Consider the following 17,693-nt stretch of genomic DNA (forward strand, 5'->3'; position numbering starts at 1 on the left):
TTGCAATTTATATAAATAATTGCTAGATTTTTACCCATTCATTAAACCTATTTATATTCTTTGCTTGGATTCTTAGATTCTATTCACATTCAGAGGAAAAGCTGATAAATTTACTAATGACACAAAGTTAGAGGAAAATTGAATAGTTAGAAGCCTAACAAGGGATGCTGATATATTAAATGAATGAAGAAGGATGTAGCAAATGGAATAGAATGCAGTAAAAAGTGATATTGAAAATATGCCTAGTTTCTAAATAAGTGGTTCTCAACCTTTTTCTTTCCACTCACCTATCACTTTAAGTATTCCCTATGCCATAGGTGTTCTGTGATAAGTAAGGAAGTGCTTAAGGTGGTAGATGGTTGGAAATCTTTTTAATTGTCCCTAATTGACTCGTTATGTGCAAGGTTCATCACTCCAAAGGAAATGGGCCAATGGCAATTTTTCTCAAGCAAAATATTTCAGTAACATTTGGGTTGAGAGCAGTGATTCTCAACCTTCCACTCCCACCCACATACCACCTTAAGCAATCCCTTACTAATCACAGAGCACCGATGGCATAGAGAATACTTAAAGTGGTATGTGAGTGGAAAGAAAAGGTTTGAGAACCACTGTTCTAAATACTAAGCCAGGAGATGCAGAACAATCTAGGTGGCCTTGTTTTTCCTGAATACCAAGTCTTTATGGTAGATCAGTATTTAATTCACTTTCAGGAAATCTTTGCACGCAAAAACTGCCCAGCTAGGTTACAAACGGTTCCTCCAGGCATTTTGAAGAACATATTTAAGTGCTTAAAAAAGTGAAAGTATCATTATTACATTTAGATTAACAGCTTTATGTTCCCACGAGCAAATGAGTTTATAAAATCCCCATTGTGAATGACAGTAATTGAGTCCTTGCCAAAAAAAAAAGTTAAAGCATATCCCTGCATCAGTTACAAAAAAAAACAACTTTCTTTGCTTCTGGCCATTAAATATTAGTATAACATAATAAAAGTCTGTAAGTGTTTCACATGGCGTGTGGAACCTCCATTTCACTGCTCTCCATTCGCTACAGTGTATGTAATGAATAAGAGAGGTTGTTATACCTAATATTTGTTGTTTTGTCCTCAACCTTTTATCCTCATCAATCAAACTTTCCTTTTGAAAGTATAGTATGATTTTTATCTAAAATGTCCTGTAGTAAATATATCACTCAAATTCATTACTGCATTCTATTTTAAGAATACAAAATATCCCTTGGTTAATGAGCTTTAAGTACATGTGTAGTTGATACACAAAACAATTCTTTGTGTGTAGAATGCCGTTATGCAGCTTTGCTCCCATCAATTGAATTGATTTTCTGGTCCGCAAACATTTTTACTGGGCAGCAAAGACACCTAAGGCAGGCTAAATAATAAAAGTGGTGTGTAGATTACAAAAATAAACCTTGTCAGTGAAACTAGGAACACAGATCAATGAATTAAAGGGGTTGCCAATTCACTTGTAACAAACCACATACACAGGGATACAGCAAAAATCAGAGGTCCTGAATTACCAACAAATTTGCATAGCGTTGACTAAACTGCCAACTCAACTTTTAATTTTTTTTTAGTGGGACAGTACAGTAATAGGGCTTCCTAAATACCCCCCATGTAACCAATTATCTTGCAAACCCTGTACCTCTGCAGAAACAGGAGCACCCAGAGGAAGCACACGCAGACACGGGGAGAACGTACAAACTCCTTACAAACAGCACTGGATTCCAACATGGATCGCTGGTGCTGTAACTGCATCGTGCTTGCCACTACACTAACTGTCCTTCCCATATGTTCTTCTGCTGAGTGCTAACTACAGCAGAAGAGATTCACACATTTGACCTTGTTACTCAACAACCTCTTTTAATGTTGAATATGTTTCTTTGTATCACATCTTAATTTATTATTATTTTTGCTGCATGAGATGAATTTAAATATCTGTTAAAACAAAATCAATTAAATTTACATAATCCATTGCAAAATCTTGCACTCTTTCCATCTCCAATCCCATAACATAAAGTAACATATATCAAATGAGTCATTTACCTCTCAATCTGTGAGAATCTAGACCCTGCGGACCATGTTAGCGTGCTGTGATCTTCTTCCCTTGAAAGGGTTCCACTAGCAGGGAATGAACATGGAACACTCAATGGAAGATCCAAGGATTCCATGCTGGTGTGCAGACTACTTAGTTTAGGGTACATGAGTGTTTCCTTGTTGTTTGTGAAATTGCTACTTAGACCAAGCCCTTGGCTAAAGGTACTGGAATTCACATTAAGGACAGGGGCAGGGCTTGGAGTTAGACATGGAGCTAAGCTGATTGTATTTGTCTGGACTTCAGGAAGTTTGGGAAAAGTTTCATTGGCAATACTACTGCTGACAGATGCATGTCCTGAGATGGAAGAATCCAGGCTGTTGGAGTTGATCTTGTCAATGTTGGCCATTGTAGGTGGCTTGCCAATTCCTTTTGAGCTTATCACCCTGGAATAGAAAATACAACAATTCAAATACCTATTTTGCCGAAAAAGTCTATGGATAAAACTGCAATCTACTCTGAGCAAATGTGTAACATAGCAGGGGATCTTTCTCAATAGAGCACAAAACATTATAAAACTGGACCCAGGTGCCAAAAGTTATTTACAGCTTGAGTGGATTGTAGATTGCACACAACATGGATTATCATCTTGGAAAAGCTTTCTTTGTGTGTTTTTAAGTTCACGGTGATATTGATGGGAAGCAAAATCAATCTCCATGTTTTATACATCATAATGCTCTCATTAATCACAAATATTATCTCAAATAGTGTGCCATTAACTAATTCTAATCTATGACTGTATTCAACCAATTGCCATTTGAGAGGTAAACAAATATTATAATTGCATGATATTAACATATTTGTTTTAATGAAGGTTGAACCTTTTTATTCCAATGATGTTGGGACCCGGCTCTTGCTAAACCACAGAAAATGCTGGAAAACAGAAATTTATCCCTATGGGAATTTTCTATGTAAACATATCAAAGGTAGAACAAGGCTTAAAACAGGAAATAATACTGTGAGGCGGCACGGTTAATGAAGTGCAATGTCTTTACACTGACAGTGATCGGGGCGTGAGTACAAACTTCTTACAGACAGTCCCAATTGTGACAGATTCAACAAATGATGGGGACTGCGTTTCCAGACCTGCATTGAAAGGAGTTTATACTCACATCCTGATCACTGGCACTTCAAAGGTTGAATCTGCGGCCATTAGTACAAACTCCTTACAGACATCATGGGACACGAACCCTGGTCCTGATCATGGCAGATTCAACCTTTACAGGGTCAGTGATCGGGACCGGGGTTTGAGTTCCGTCATGTCTGTAAGGAGTTTGTACTAACGGCGCCGATTCAAAACGTGGCGGACCACAGGACTTGCCATACAACAGAGCGCCAGATAATAGAGGTTCACCCTATATAAAAGCAGTCTGCTGTACATCACCAATTTAGAAGCTACAATATAAAAGATATTAAGTTCATGGCAGAGGGCAAAGTATATCCAGTTGTTGGCTTCAAATCATTATAACTGTACACCAAATGTATGCAATAAAATAATTCATAATATTTCAAATGACCTCTGCAAACAATCAAAACCGATGAACTTTTATTAGAAGGAAACACATATTCTCTTTGTTTCTTATATATAAAGGTACCACGAGTTGAATTGATTTGTTTTCAATTCAAAATAGTCACACCTGTAACTATGTTTTAGTACAGACAACTGGAACACACTCTATTGATACCTGACAGCGACTGAAATTTTAGTTACATTTCAGGAGAAATATTGAACTATAAATTCTGCTGCAGGATATAACAATATTGTGTTCCACACAATAGATCCACAATAAAATACTGCTGAAAGTTCATGGAAAACATAACCAGAAAAATGCTACGAGGAATTATATGGGAACTTCTGAAACAAATCATCATGTTCTATACCAGTATGTAACAAACAACATGAACTTGATTCCAATGCTCCATGCAAGTTATGTGTGTTGGTAGGGGGACTGCTGGAGGAATAAACAGCATTGAAGTTTATAGGTACACGACTTGCAAGTTCTATTATATGAATGTTTTTTTGTCATTAATGTGCAATATTATAATTGGAAAATGGCAGATCTCAGATACATAAGGATGCTGTTCACTGAAGTCTTAACCCCCATTCCTATGTGCTTTAAAGGGTCTGTTCCTGCTAGGACTGCTGTGGAAAAATTGATTACATTTTTAAATTTGGCCCAAAAGCCCATGCTGCCCAATTTACACCAATTAATCTACACAGTGGGAGGAAACTGGAGACCCCGGGGAAAACCCATGCAGATATGGGGGACAACGTACAAACTCCTTACAGACAGAGTGGGATTCGAACCCCAGACCCATGTGCTGGCGCTGGAAAGGCATTGCGCTGTCCACTACGCTAACCATGCTGCCCTAATGTTGCATGATTGTTTTTCTTTGTTCCATTTTAATTTTTACTGTCGCATTCATCACCAGCTTCCCTCCACTTTCTCCCTATATCCGAGATTTCTTCTCATCCCTTTCCAATGGCTATTTAATCTGATTTTCTCTCCAACTCCCTCCCCAAACAAGTTCTTTGCCCCTTCTGATCTCTTTCCAGCTCCACAACCCTATTTCTTCTCAAGCTCTCATCCCTGGCCATCTATTTCTCACAATCCATCCTCTAATCCCAATTAATTCCACCTGTGATTCTTCCTGAATCAATCTCTTGGCTCCAATTATCTGCTCTTCCAGATCCCTCTCCTTTATCCTCTTCCACCAAGCTGGTGCAGACATGATTAAATTAATTAATTAACAGGCTTGATTTATTGAGAGAGGTTGGATGGGCTGGGAATCTTCTCCTTGGAGTGCAGGAGGCTGAAGGGGTAGATAAAATCATGAGGTGAACAGACAGTGTATTTTTCCCTGACATAGGAAAGTGTAAAATTAGAGAGCATAGGTTTTAAGGTGAGAGGGAAAATTTTAAAAGTGTCCCGAGGGGCTCCTTTTTTCACACGGGCTGGTTGGTAAATGGAACGAACTGCCAGAGGTAGTGGAAGAGCGAGGTACAACTGCAACCTTTTATGTGTCTTCTTGATGAAAGGAAATGCATGCTGATGAACATCTAGCCTAGTCAGTTTGACAGTAGTTTCTATAATTCCATTTACCTGCTGCTGAAAGTTAATGGAAAGCATAGCCAAGAAAATGCTGCTGGGCACCTGTAAAGGAACTTCTGAAACAAAATTTTATTCATACAGAATGCAGAGTAACCCATTGTTCTCCATCTGTTGTCAGATGAGAACTGGGCTCAGACCAGTGGATTATTGAAGGGTTAATGCGTGATCTATGTTGGAATAATATGTTGAGTATAAACCCCCTGGTTCTTGTCACTGTAGAAACTTACAAACTATGACCAAAAGAGGGTGGATGCCTTCAGGGAAGGGGTGATGGGAAACAAGAAAACATGAAATAGAAATAACTGCATCGTTGTGTATTAATTAAGGTTATAAACTGAACATTATAGTGGGTTGATCTCTCATGAGTGATACAAATAGATTAAACCATGTTAAATGGTCTCAAGTTCCTACGGCAGCCAGATTTAAACAAACTGCAGCAGTTCATGGCTGATATGTAATAGAAAGTCATTGCAGTGGTTATTCAGAATAAACCGTGCAATTGGAATGACAACAGCCTGATCTACAGTCACAGCATGCCATTCTGATATATTGGGGGAACAAAACAAATCATCCTGGTTTTAACAGAGCCTAGACAATGGTGAAATGTGGAAAAACCTTTGCCTGTGTTTAGTCTGCAAGAATATGCAGGGCATAAACCTGTTAAAAAAAATTGCAATACTGAAAGTTTTGCCCTGAATATTTATATATCCATTCTTAGCCAAACAAATGTATGGCTGTTGCTACAACAATGTAAAAAAATTATAACAGTGATACAACAGCAAGAAGTTATAATGCATGCAAATGACTGCAAGTCTGTTTAATGTTAATTTTCCCCAAATATTGTTTTGCAACTTAGTGGCATCTGTTCTCCAACTCACATATCAGTCCAGCTACAGTGAAGACAAAATTAATATCTATTTAAAATAAATGGTCTAACTTTGTATTGTTCGAGGACCATCCTGCTCCAGATGTCATGAAAACCCTAGTTTAAGTCAGGTCAAAGGAATTGAATTCAAACCTGGGATGCTGGGGGTGTAACAGCCTTGTGCTAACCACTACACTAACAGTACGCTACCCCATCTGGTGATTTCTTTGTTTACTCCTACTGCATCATAACAAAGAAACACTTCGAGATCCTTTTCCAAATTATTACACCATGCACTCCATGCTAAATATTCCCTTTTTTCCAACCAGTGATCTGAATGGAAGCTAAATCTGAATGGAAGTGGGTTCAATGTTTGTGATCCATTGCTGTGGGAGAACTCTCACATTCATCTAATTTAATCCCCACAGCCCTGCCCTGTTCCCACTATTTTGTACAAAATTTCAAAGTAGATGGAAAAATGATCAAATAATTGGAAGAAGTCGCTAGTACTCTCAAGAATGATTTTTCACCTTGACCTACTCAAGTTCATGCAGTCCATTACATTTTTTGCCACACGTGAGAGATAGAAAAGTAAAATGGTAGAATTTATGCTCTGCCAATGGGACAAAATGTCTTAAGTGGAATTCAATTAGCAGATCCTATTATTTTGCACTCTGTCCAATACCCATTAATATTGCTGTGCACTTATATACAAATTCTTACCCAAATCACTTCAGAACTTCAATAGATTTAATGGTTTCCACAGTTTTCTGGGTGTTTATAATTGAATATTTCAAGCAAAAGCAAGGCCAAAGACATAATGAAATGCTCATGCTTGTCTTTTTTCACCTTTGTTTTACCACACACAATTCAATAAAATGATATGGACAATTACACAACCTTAAAAAGCATTGTGTAGAGCAAAAACATACATGATCTGTAAATTATAACCATATTTCACAGAGTAAAGCTCTAATACAAAAAAAAAGAAAGAAGAGAACAGTAAAGGAGCAAAACATAAAACCCATACCTAACTGTGTTGCCAGATGCTATATATGATTGGTATTAAAGGAATATATTTTAAATTCAAGTTTATTGTCATCTAATTGCACATGTACAACCCGATGAAACAGTGCATCTCCAGACTATAGTCCACACACACAGTGCATCCTACACACAAGCAACATATATATGTAGCCATCCAAAAATAAATATATATAAAAGGGCACCACGGTGAGCAGGCTCCTGAATAAAAAAGTGTGGGCGGAGGGGAAGGGAGGAGAGGAGGTTGGAAGGGGGAGCTGGAGGAGCACATGCTAGAGAGAGATCCGAGCTGGATATGGGTGGGCGGGCAAAAGCGGAAAAAAAAACACCTCAGTGATGCGGGAGGGGCGGCTCTCAAAATGGAGCATGAAGGGGACGGGGAGCTAGAGGGAAGAAGACAGAAAGACATGGAAAAAGGGAGGTGGGGAAGTGCCAAGGGAAACTAGAGAAGTTGCTGTTAATGCATCTGGTTTCTGAGATGAAATATAATGTTATTCCTCCAATTATTGAGTAGCTTCAGCTTGGCAGTTCATGAGACCAAGGACAGACATGTCGTTGTGAGAGTGGGGCGTGGAATTAAAATGACGGCCACTTGGAGACCCCCATTATTTCAGCAGACAGAGTGCTCAATGAAATGGTCTCCCAGAATGGGTCCAGTCTCATAATGGGAGCAGCAGATGTATCGACGACCCCTGCAGATTCACAAATGAAGTGTTACTTCACATGGACGGACTGTTTGGGGCCCCAAATGGTGGTGAGGCAGGAGCTGAGGGTGCAAGTGAAAAGCATAAAATCTAAGCTGTTTCATTTTTAAGTTTCTCAACACTGGGAGAAAGATGTGACTATTTACCTGTTCATTGTCCCTCAGAATTATACAAAACCTCACTAATCTCCCTCCTTAGCCTCCTAGACCTATCCAGTCTTTCTTTATAATTCAAGTCTGCCAGTCCTGGTACCATTCTTGTGAATCTTTTCTGTATCCCTTCCATCTTAATGATATTTTTGCTATAATAGGTGGATGACCAGACCTGTGCCCAACACTCCCAGTGTGGCTTCATCAACATCTGGTACAAACATAATACAATATTCCTGCTCCTGTATTCAACATCATGGACCGATGAAAACATGCTGGCCAAATTCCTTCAGCACTCTCACGCCACTTTCATCGAACTAGGTAGCTGTACCCCTAAATCACTTCTTTCTTCAAGACTGTGCTCCCATGTCACCATTTCTCTCATTTTATATTAATCCAGCTGGTACCTCTGTCTAACTCTGGGCTGGATATTTTACTGGATATTTCTGAAAAGCTTATCACACTAAGAACTATCTGTCAATTGGAATGGCAGAGCCCACGGCCAGAGGCCTTTGCAAAGAATCAATTATCCATATGAAGTGAAGAGACAATAAATGTGTCTTCAATGATAAAAGCAGGATTATTAAAATTAAGACCAAAATCACTTTAACTTAATCCAACTGTAAACTAAGTAGCATATTATAAAAGCTTAAAACGAAATGATTAGAAGAATTACGATACCTATAAATTTGCTCAACAATAACAACATGGAAATAGGAAACAAATTCTGGTCTTGATCTCTGTCTCTTCGATGAGAGAGTCAGTGGCCATTTAAAAAAAAAACACCCTGGGTTATTTTGGCCTCAGACGAATTGGAAATGAAATACTATATAATTAAACCACAAAACAAAATGCAATTCATGATAGCTGTGGTGAAGGGGATGAGCAAAAAGATGGCTCAGGCAAACCAACTTCCCCTTCATCACATTTGCTTAACTATGGTAACAATAACTGATAATATAAAAATGTGCAAGGTATGAAAAGCATGATTAGCATTGATTCAAAATGTATGCCTCTGAACGTTCATATGGCTTACCTCTGTGTTGTTGGAGATGACATCTCTGAGAACTTTGAACTTTGCTGTCGCATACCTTGCAATTTATTTTGACTATCGGAGGCTGCAACAGTCTTTGGAGAACCTGCTACAGTTGTACATTCATTATCCGAAGCGACTGCTTTTGCTTTTGCCTTCTCTTTTTCTCGATCCGTTTGATTCACCGGACCCGAGCTTGTACGGCCCAAACCAATTTTTGAGGGTTCTTTCAGACGTGACACCGGGATACTCCCATGCTTGCTACTGATGAGACTTGGGTCGATATTACTGCTAACAGGTCTATTTACACCTGCTCTGCCAGTGACAGCCACAGAGCTTGACTTGGCTGGGCGGGGCAAGCTGCGGTACTGTACGGCCGTCCGTGCACCTGATGACATGAAACCGTCGTGGTTTTGGGAAACATCAAGGCTGGTTTTCCTGGAGTTTGTTGGCTTAACAGGGATGCCTGTGGATTTCTGAGTTTTTCCTGCTGGTGCTGTGCTCCCACCAGCTGTCATTACTGTTGCTGTGCCTGTAGTAGGCTTTTTATAGCCAAAAGAACTACCAGTAGAAGGCCTAGAAATTCCTGATGGAGGTTTTCGTGCTTCTCCCACTCTGTCCCTGCTGGCATCAGATGAAGATCTTTGCAAGCTTGTTCCTTTGAGAGCCAATTTTCCTTTGTCTTGAACTTTAGATTCAATTTTACCTGCAATTGTAAAATTAATGGTAAGGAAATTGAGGTAAATTAGTGTTCAAAGGCAATACATCCAATGGCTCTGGTATGTCCCAATTAATCCCTCAAATGCAGATTTAATCACCTCATCAGGAAGTGAAGGGCAGCACAGTTAGTGTAGTTGTTAGCGCAACACTATTACAGCACCAGCAAACCAGGTTCGAATTTGATGCTGCCTTTTAATGAGTTTATACGTTCTCCCCATGCTTGTGTGGGTTTCCTCCGGGTGTTCCGGCTTCCTCCCATCTTTGAAAACATACAGTGTTGTACGTTAATTGGGGTATTTCGGTGGCACGGGCTTGTGGGCTGGAAGAGCCTGTTACCGTGCTGTATGTCTAAATTAAAATTAAATATAAACAAAATTAAAAATGGCCTAGAAAGTCTTTACCACGCAGAATCAGTCTTGCTTAGTGGATAGTCACTAAGTCTATTGGGTCTAGAATTTCTTATGAACTGGAAGGACTTTTCTACATTAATGCAGAGCATGCAAAAATAAAGAGGTAAGTTATGGATTTAAGTCTGTGTGTGATGCACTAGGGCAAGTGGAAAGTGAGGTGATAGTGCTTTGCGGGTGAGTGGGGCCAACAAAGATTAGGGACAGGGAACAAGGTTTCAGCTCTTTATTGTGACAGGGAGAGAGCTGACTTCAAAAATTTAATGGCGATTGAATGATGGAACAGGCTTGAATAATTCTATGCTGCCACATTATTCACCATACCATCAGTTTTTCTGTTTGTTTATGATCTCAAAATGTATATTTCTTTAATCGCATTGTAGCGAAGTGTTTCTGATGTAGTAATGCACTGAACAGTTTTCTTTCTGGCACATTTTGGTTGGCATCATCTTCAATAAATAGTGATGTTCTGGGCATATCCACAGTGAGCCTCAGAACAACGGGGAGCCTGCTGATCCCTGATGCAATGACCCAATCACAAGAGAGGTTTGTTCCACTGTGTCTACTAACTTTTACTTCATGACCCAGAAAACAAGCCAGTTTATTTCTGCATGGCCAGAGTTTGCAGTGGAAATGAAAGGGAATAATCAGGGTGTGGTGTCTTAAAAAATAAACTCACAACTTTGAGATTTCTGTGCATGCAGAAATCATATTACCAACAATCCAGTCTAAAGTCTCTGCTGTTTGTCAATAAATTCAACAGAGGAGAGAAATTTATTGAGTTATGAACATATTAAACCTATTTGCACACCTTTTTCCAGTGCAATTTTGAAAGTAAGTAAAACCCCTGGTGATGGGACAGATTCTGGATGTACATTTTCTGGTTGCTTGAGATTGTGTGTTAGAGATTGGCGTGTCATGCCAATTTTAAACTTCCGAATTTTTTTATATATTTATTTTCACCAATTGTGCGAGGCTGCCAACAGGATTCCAGATAACAGGGGTTTTAATGTAATTCCTTTGGCCTATTCACAATAAATTCTGGCTTAACAGAGTGCCTTGGGAAATTGTACTGTGCACTTGCAGACAAGATTCACTTTATCAAGTCTGGTATTTGTCCATGGCCAGATATACATTGAATAAGATCATTCAGTCTGCACAAGTCATTTCTACACTTACTGACAAAAACTGGCTGCTAAAGGTATGACCTTAGCTCTATGAATAAACCTGATGTAAAACAAGGAGCAAGAAATATTGGCAAAATGTTGTGAATGATGTGAATTGGGCAGGCACAGTTAATGTAGTAGTTAAGCACAAAGCTGTTATGGCACCAGCGACCCTGGTCCAAATCCAGGGCTGTCTATAAGGAGCTTGTATGTTCTCCCCATGTCTGTGTGGGTTTCTTACGGGTACTTCGGTGGTCTCCCACCCATCAAAAATGTATGGGGGTTGTAATTGGGCAGCAAGGGCTAGAAGATCTTGTACGGTGCTGTATGCCAATGTCCTTGCCTCGCCCACCCAGTATCTTTGCTCATTGTTTTAATTTGCTGTTTGAGCTTCTCCAGCATTGCTTCACAGTGTCTGTAGACTTTGGAGTTTTACTCCGAGGAGGATGTTTTAGTTTTGCTCAGCAGCCCGGGGCCGTACCACCCAGGGCTCCCATGGGGATAGGTGCTGGAGATGGCTCCGGGTGCCACAGCCCAGCATGCTGCTGGTTATGGAGGGGCTGAGGGCCTTTGCGTGTGTCCCACCACAGAGCTTGGCCTTAGTTCCAGTGTTGGGAACATCACAGCCGCCCTTTGCTGCCTGCCTGAGAGCTGGGCCATGATCGCCAAGCTCAGCGCGCGCGCGCGTGCGTGTCTGTCCTCCCCCCTTGTCAACAAGGGCTTGACATTACCGCCATGCCATGTGAATGCGAGCAGACCGCCTGTGGTGTTGGGCAAGTGGAGGGGGGTGCCATTTCTTCTTCTGTGTGCACTCACATTTCCAGTGTTTCTGAGTGTAGTGCCACTAGCTGATTTTCATGGGAGCTACCTGTTGTTGTAAAAAGGCTTATATTCTATACTTGCGCAAAGCAATTTTTAAAAATTTATTTTCACATGGTTAAGTATTGCACGCACAGAAGTATCTTGTGAGCGAACAGATTGTTAAAATTCATTCCTAATCAAAGTGTGTACATTGGAGACAAGAACGTAGAATTGTAAGAAAAAAACATTGTATTTTAGAATTCAAAGGATTCTGTCCAGGATTTTTAATTTTGGAATTGAAATATTCACATTTCCCTGGGCATGGGTAAACTGAGCAATGGCCGTCTTCGTTACCCATAATCTCCCTCACAGCTGGAACTGCTCTGCCAGCACCAGGGAAATGCAGAGCGGTTCCAGCTGAGTTGGGGGATTATGGGTAAGGAAGACGGCCAGTTTGTCTGTAGATGCTGCAACTTCTATGGAAAATATACCTATGTACTATTCATTATGTATTCATTGATCCATTACAATGTAACAATTTACTATGTACTTCAACTACACTGTTGAAGGAAAATATTCATATAATTAAATAACATCCACAGTGTGTAGAAAAATGGCTGATTATAGTATGTGCAGAATTTGCTGACTCCAAAGCCTGCTAACTGTAAAACACAAAGATGGAAAATATCTTCATCCCCAAGGTTACACAAAACCACTAACTTTAAAACAAATCCAGAGAGAAAACATCAAGGTCATACATTCAAATCTAAGAAAATTATAGTGGTTACAGGCACCAGGAGAATAAGCATTTAAACAGGATGAGATCAGGGGAGTAACAAGAGATCAGGTTGGAGAAGTTAGACAGGACAAGGTAGGGGATCCATAGTGGTGAGTGATTTATTCTAAAACAGGCCGGTTACAAGATAAGTGTAGCACAAGGAGAAGTGATAAGAGTACCATGACCGAGAAACAAACGCAGGATGAGCTAATTCCAACATTGATAAGTAACTAAAAATCTGTATTAAAAAAAAAGGGCAGGGTCTCATAGCAACAAGCATTTCAGAGTCCAGGCCTTGGAGTCTCTCCTTTTGTTTGCAAATAAAAGCTTAAAACTTTTCTGAAGAACTCTCCGCATTCCCTGACTCATCTTTGGACATCAAAAAAAAACCCCACAGCATTTCCAGCTGGGAATGGCTGATAATAAACACAAGGCTTGGGTCGCTTCAACACGGGCTGGAGCCTGGAGTGTCCATTATCTTGGCAACTGGAAATAATAAACCTCAACGTGGAGTGGCGTGGTTCACAATCGAGGGTTCTGTTAGTGAGGGAGGGAGTGAGGGGGGAGCAAGAGGAGGGGGTAGCGAGAGATGGGGTGAGCAAAAAGGTGGGGGGGCCTTTCCCTTACTAAAGTTCAGCCAAGGGGGGTGGGTGGGAGTTAATCCATTGGCTCACTTCTAATAAATTACAATGCCACAATTGAAATTTACAAGGATATGCTGGACAGCAAGGCTGGTGTAGTGATCAGCGCCAGCCCAATTGTGCATGAAAATTACCCAACTATCAATTTTTTAATGGGGGGAGGGGGCGCAATTTCAGTGCTGCCATAGGTGGTATTTTATTTAGATGTGCCACTACATAAAGCAGGGTTCCCCAAACATTTTAGAACATTGACGTGGTCCCTCATCGACCCCCAGGCATGGAATCCCAGTGCTGAACTGGGGGGTTAGTGGTGATGGAGTTGGACAGAGGTGGTGGTGCTAGATGGGGGAGGGGGGTGAGGGGGAAGTGGCAGCACTGAATGGGGAAGATGGGTGGTGGCGGTGCTGGTCGGGGGAGTGGTAGCGATGCTGGTCAGTGGGGTGGTGGCAGCACCGGACGTACCTCACACCTCTTTTCGTCCTCCCATTCCCTCTCAGCTACAGTATAGGTTGAAGCCAAATACAGCATGGAGGCTACCAAGCGTGGCAGTCACACTGCCATAGGCACTCTATTAAATTGATCTGACCCCCCCACCCCCTCCCAGTGTTATTGACCCCTTTTCAACCCTCTGGATTTATCGGCCCCTTGGATGGTCCCATTGACCCCTGAAGGTCAATATTGACCACTTTGGGGACCCTTTGCATAAAAGGCCTGCCCAAAAATACAGTAGGATGTCAAGTGTTCCCTTCCTCCTCCACCTCCAATATTTCACCTCATCTCCATTATGGCTGCCTATATATTGTTCTATTGTGGCTGCCAAGGAGAATATGCCCAAGGGGTTGACTCACATCCCAGCAGTTAACACTGCCATAAAGAAGTGATTGCAAACACCACAGGGAGCTGCCACCAGGTATCACACAGGTAAACAGTTACCACATGATTCAAGGTGAATAATCACCATCAATCAGTACTTCTTTACCAGGTTGATATTCAATTTCACAAGCGGTTCCTGTGATTGCACAGGATGTATCAAATAAATTTCAATGCACCAAAAAAAGAGCCCCAGTTTCTAAATACAGTTAAAAATAGTCTTGCAGTGAAACATTTAAAAAATCTGCTTTGCTGCTGGCGGTATTTGTGAAAGTTTACATGGCATGCAAAGTCATAATTACTATCAAGCACCTTCTGACCCCACCAAAAAAATATTTTATTGTTGTCAATTCCTCATTAAAATTGTAAAATTCGTCTGTAAGATGCAATCATCTTACTAGTAGTTCTTTTTGCTTTTTAATAAGTATATTTGTGATCTTTTAACTTAAATCTTAATAATGAGTGTACATTTAAATCTTTTTTTATTGAATACTGCAAGAATGTTGTGCTTATTAAAATCTATAATTTTTGCTTCCATTGAGGATTCTTCAATGTATCTGGCTGTGGATTATCTCTCTAAACTGACAGATGACAGCACCAGCGAATATCTGAAAAGGAGATATTCTCAGCAGAGACTTTCTCAGGGCTTTCTTGGAAGATGGCTGTGATCCCTATTGCTTCATGTCTGACCAGTCATTCAGGGGATTCCCCCCCCCCCCACCCCCCCCCCCCCACCCCCCCCCCCCCCAACACTCACAGCTCTTTATTGTTCTAACTGCATTTGGTTCCCCACTGAATTTCTTCAGCATTGAAAGATCTCAGAGCATTTACATCTCAAAGGGTTAAAAGGCAAATTCCACATTCCAGTTTAAGGAACAAATCTATAACATGCCTTGACGTAATCGGCTAATTTTAGGGATTTTTTTATGCTAGACTGACATATTTTATACTGTATGTATTTCATGACTATGGTCTGTAGCTTTATCTGGTTTTCAAATGTCTGATAACCAAATGTAAAGTAGAAAGACATTAACTCACTTTATGTTATTAGTGATAGCCAGGTTTCATAAAACTATTTTATTGAAATTTGCTGATTGTTGCCTTTTTGTATGTGTGTAATTTATTTTTGATATTGTTGTATTTTTACATGAGCTCATACAGTTTAATTGTGTCAGTTAATGGTTCTTTTGGCTAATCAATACTTGAGGTGTGACATGTGCTTTGTGACATTCATTTTCGAGATGCAACAAAAATAGAATTGCAGACCATGTACGAAGTACTTCCAAATTCTGAGGTGGGATTAAATTATTTTGCTTCAGGCACACTGTATTGTGACCTCTAGTTTATTCAGGCATCAACACACAGATGAAAAGAACAACTTTTGAATTAGATCTATAAACAGAAATTATACTTTCTTTGTTATATATACAAATGTAATTATTTCATAAAACATAGACCTTAAAATTGAAGGAGCATTATCGATATATTTTTATGTCCTTTGAAAGAGAGTGCACAAACCCATCTGTGACAAAAATAAATCATTAATGATTGTAGCTCTTTCATGGTCTTCTGGGTAAAGGCAAATGGCATAGTCGGCCCTCAAATCTATAGTGCCAGATTTGATCTTGACCTGAAATGTCACATCTCATTTTAATGGTTGTGCCCAATGATCCTAGACTGGCAAAGGGAAAAATCACTCTGTTCTGACTCCTGATTGATTTCCAGAGGCCTTGCTGCAAGTCAGATTAACACCAGATTAGATGCGTTTTTAAAGCCTCTTTGGACAAATAACCTTCTGATTTTCATTGACTTGGCTCACGTTAATTTTTAAAAAACTTAGACAGACAGCATGGTATCAGGCCCTTCTGGTTCACAGGCCTGTGCCAACCAAATATCCTAATTAACCGACAGCTTCCATATATTTTGAAGGGTGGGAAGAAACCGGAGCACCCACCCAGTCACAGGGAGAACATACAATGCCACAATCTTACAGACAACGCCTGATTTGAACCTGGTCACTGGCGCTGTAACAGAATTGCACAAGCTGCTACGCTAACCATAAGAAGTGTCATTAGCTTTGGTGGGGATTCATTCAGGGCAGCACATATCATCCCCTGATGGTACCACTCCTTTGAAAATAAAATACTATTGTAGGAATCTCACTTCTTGCAAAACATGATCCAAAAGGTCATGGGTAAAAATGCACCTGCTACATTATAAATGTCAGTAAAGTTGGGTCTTGCACGCATGGAAGGTCAAAAAAGGAAACAATTGATTGTAAGGTACACGCAACTAAATGGTATTTGCATGTTGTACTTTGCGTCCAAAAGTCATCTTGATTGAAATCAGTGCTGCTGAGCATCAGAATAGAAGCATAAATAGTTGCAGCTGTGCATCGTACATGTTTAACACATGGTTGTTATCCTACCAGTCTCCCTAAAAATGGACATTTTGATTCCACATATTTCAACCATGACTCTGTGATGGCAAGAAGAGGTCAACCTTTGTATGTTTTTCTAATTTAAGCAAATGCACTTTTGGTTATTAGCTTATGAAGTGTAGTGTGCAAATGATTTCACCCTTTCTTAAGAGAATTTTCATCCTCAGGAACCATATGTTCAAGTTCCTGATGGCTTCATGGATTTAATTCTTCCTCATTTGACTGCTATCAAATGTGGATAAAACATTGCGTTCATCAAACTTTTAATCAGCTGTTCAAGGATTAGGATGCAGCTGTTGCACTGATCCAGGATTTGAATATTGAATGAGAAGTGATCAGCTTTTGAATTTTGTGTTAGTATTTTTTTCCCCTAGGGAAAGTGAACTTATAGGTCAATTGAGCAAACTTCTGTGTTGCAAATAACTCAAAGTTCAAAGTTCAGATTTATTGTTAGAGTTCATGCATGACATCACATACAATCTGAGATTCTTTTTCCTGTGGGCCAGGCAGAATTTCTACTTTAGGGTAATGCAAAAAAAAACCCACCGTATTCAAGAAAAATTACGTATAGAAAAGTGAGAAATGTTGACAAAAAAATGTAAACAAACTGTGGCATACAGAAAAAAACCCAGCAATAAATTTAATGCAAAGAGTCCTTAAATGAGTCTTTGATTGAGTTTGTTGTTGAGGAGTCTGATCATGGAGGGTTAGCAACTGTTCCTGAACCTGGTGGTACGAGACTTGTGGCACCTGTATCTCTTTCCTGATGGCAGCAGCGAGAACAGAGCATGTCCTGGGTCAATGCTAAAATTTCAGCTTAGCATTGACTAATGCTGGTGATCCTAAATAAAAAC

General features: G+C 40.0%; 1 protein-coding gene across 7 annotated transcripts in view; it reads right to left on the reverse strand.

The window, feature by feature from the left end:
- LOC138765026 (neuron navigator 1-like) overlaps nucleotides 1-17,693 on the reverse strand; it is a 674,255-nt gene that overhangs the window by 235,024 nt on the left and 421,538 nt on the right. For all 7 annotated transcript variants that reach the window (XM_069941668.1, XM_069941670.1, XM_069941669.1 and 4 more), the window contains 2 exons: nucleotides 9,020-9,722; nucleotides 2,060-2,494 (listed from right to left, as the gene is read on the reverse strand). In XM_069941668.1, coding sequence (XP_069797769.1) covers nucleotides 2,060-2,494; nucleotides 9,020-9,722 — 1,138 coding nt within the window. The remainder of the gene's footprint in view (nucleotides 1-2,059; nucleotides 2,495-9,019; nucleotides 9,723-17,693) is intronic.

The sequence above is a fragment of the Narcine bancroftii genome, chromosome 5 (assembly GCF_036971445.1).
Source record: "Narcine bancroftii isolate sNarBan1 chromosome 5, sNarBan1.hap1, whole genome shotgun sequence".
In the NCBI taxonomy this organism is placed as follows: domain Eukaryota; kingdom Metazoa; phylum Chordata; class Chondrichthyes; order Torpediniformes; family Narcinidae; genus Narcine; species Narcine bancroftii.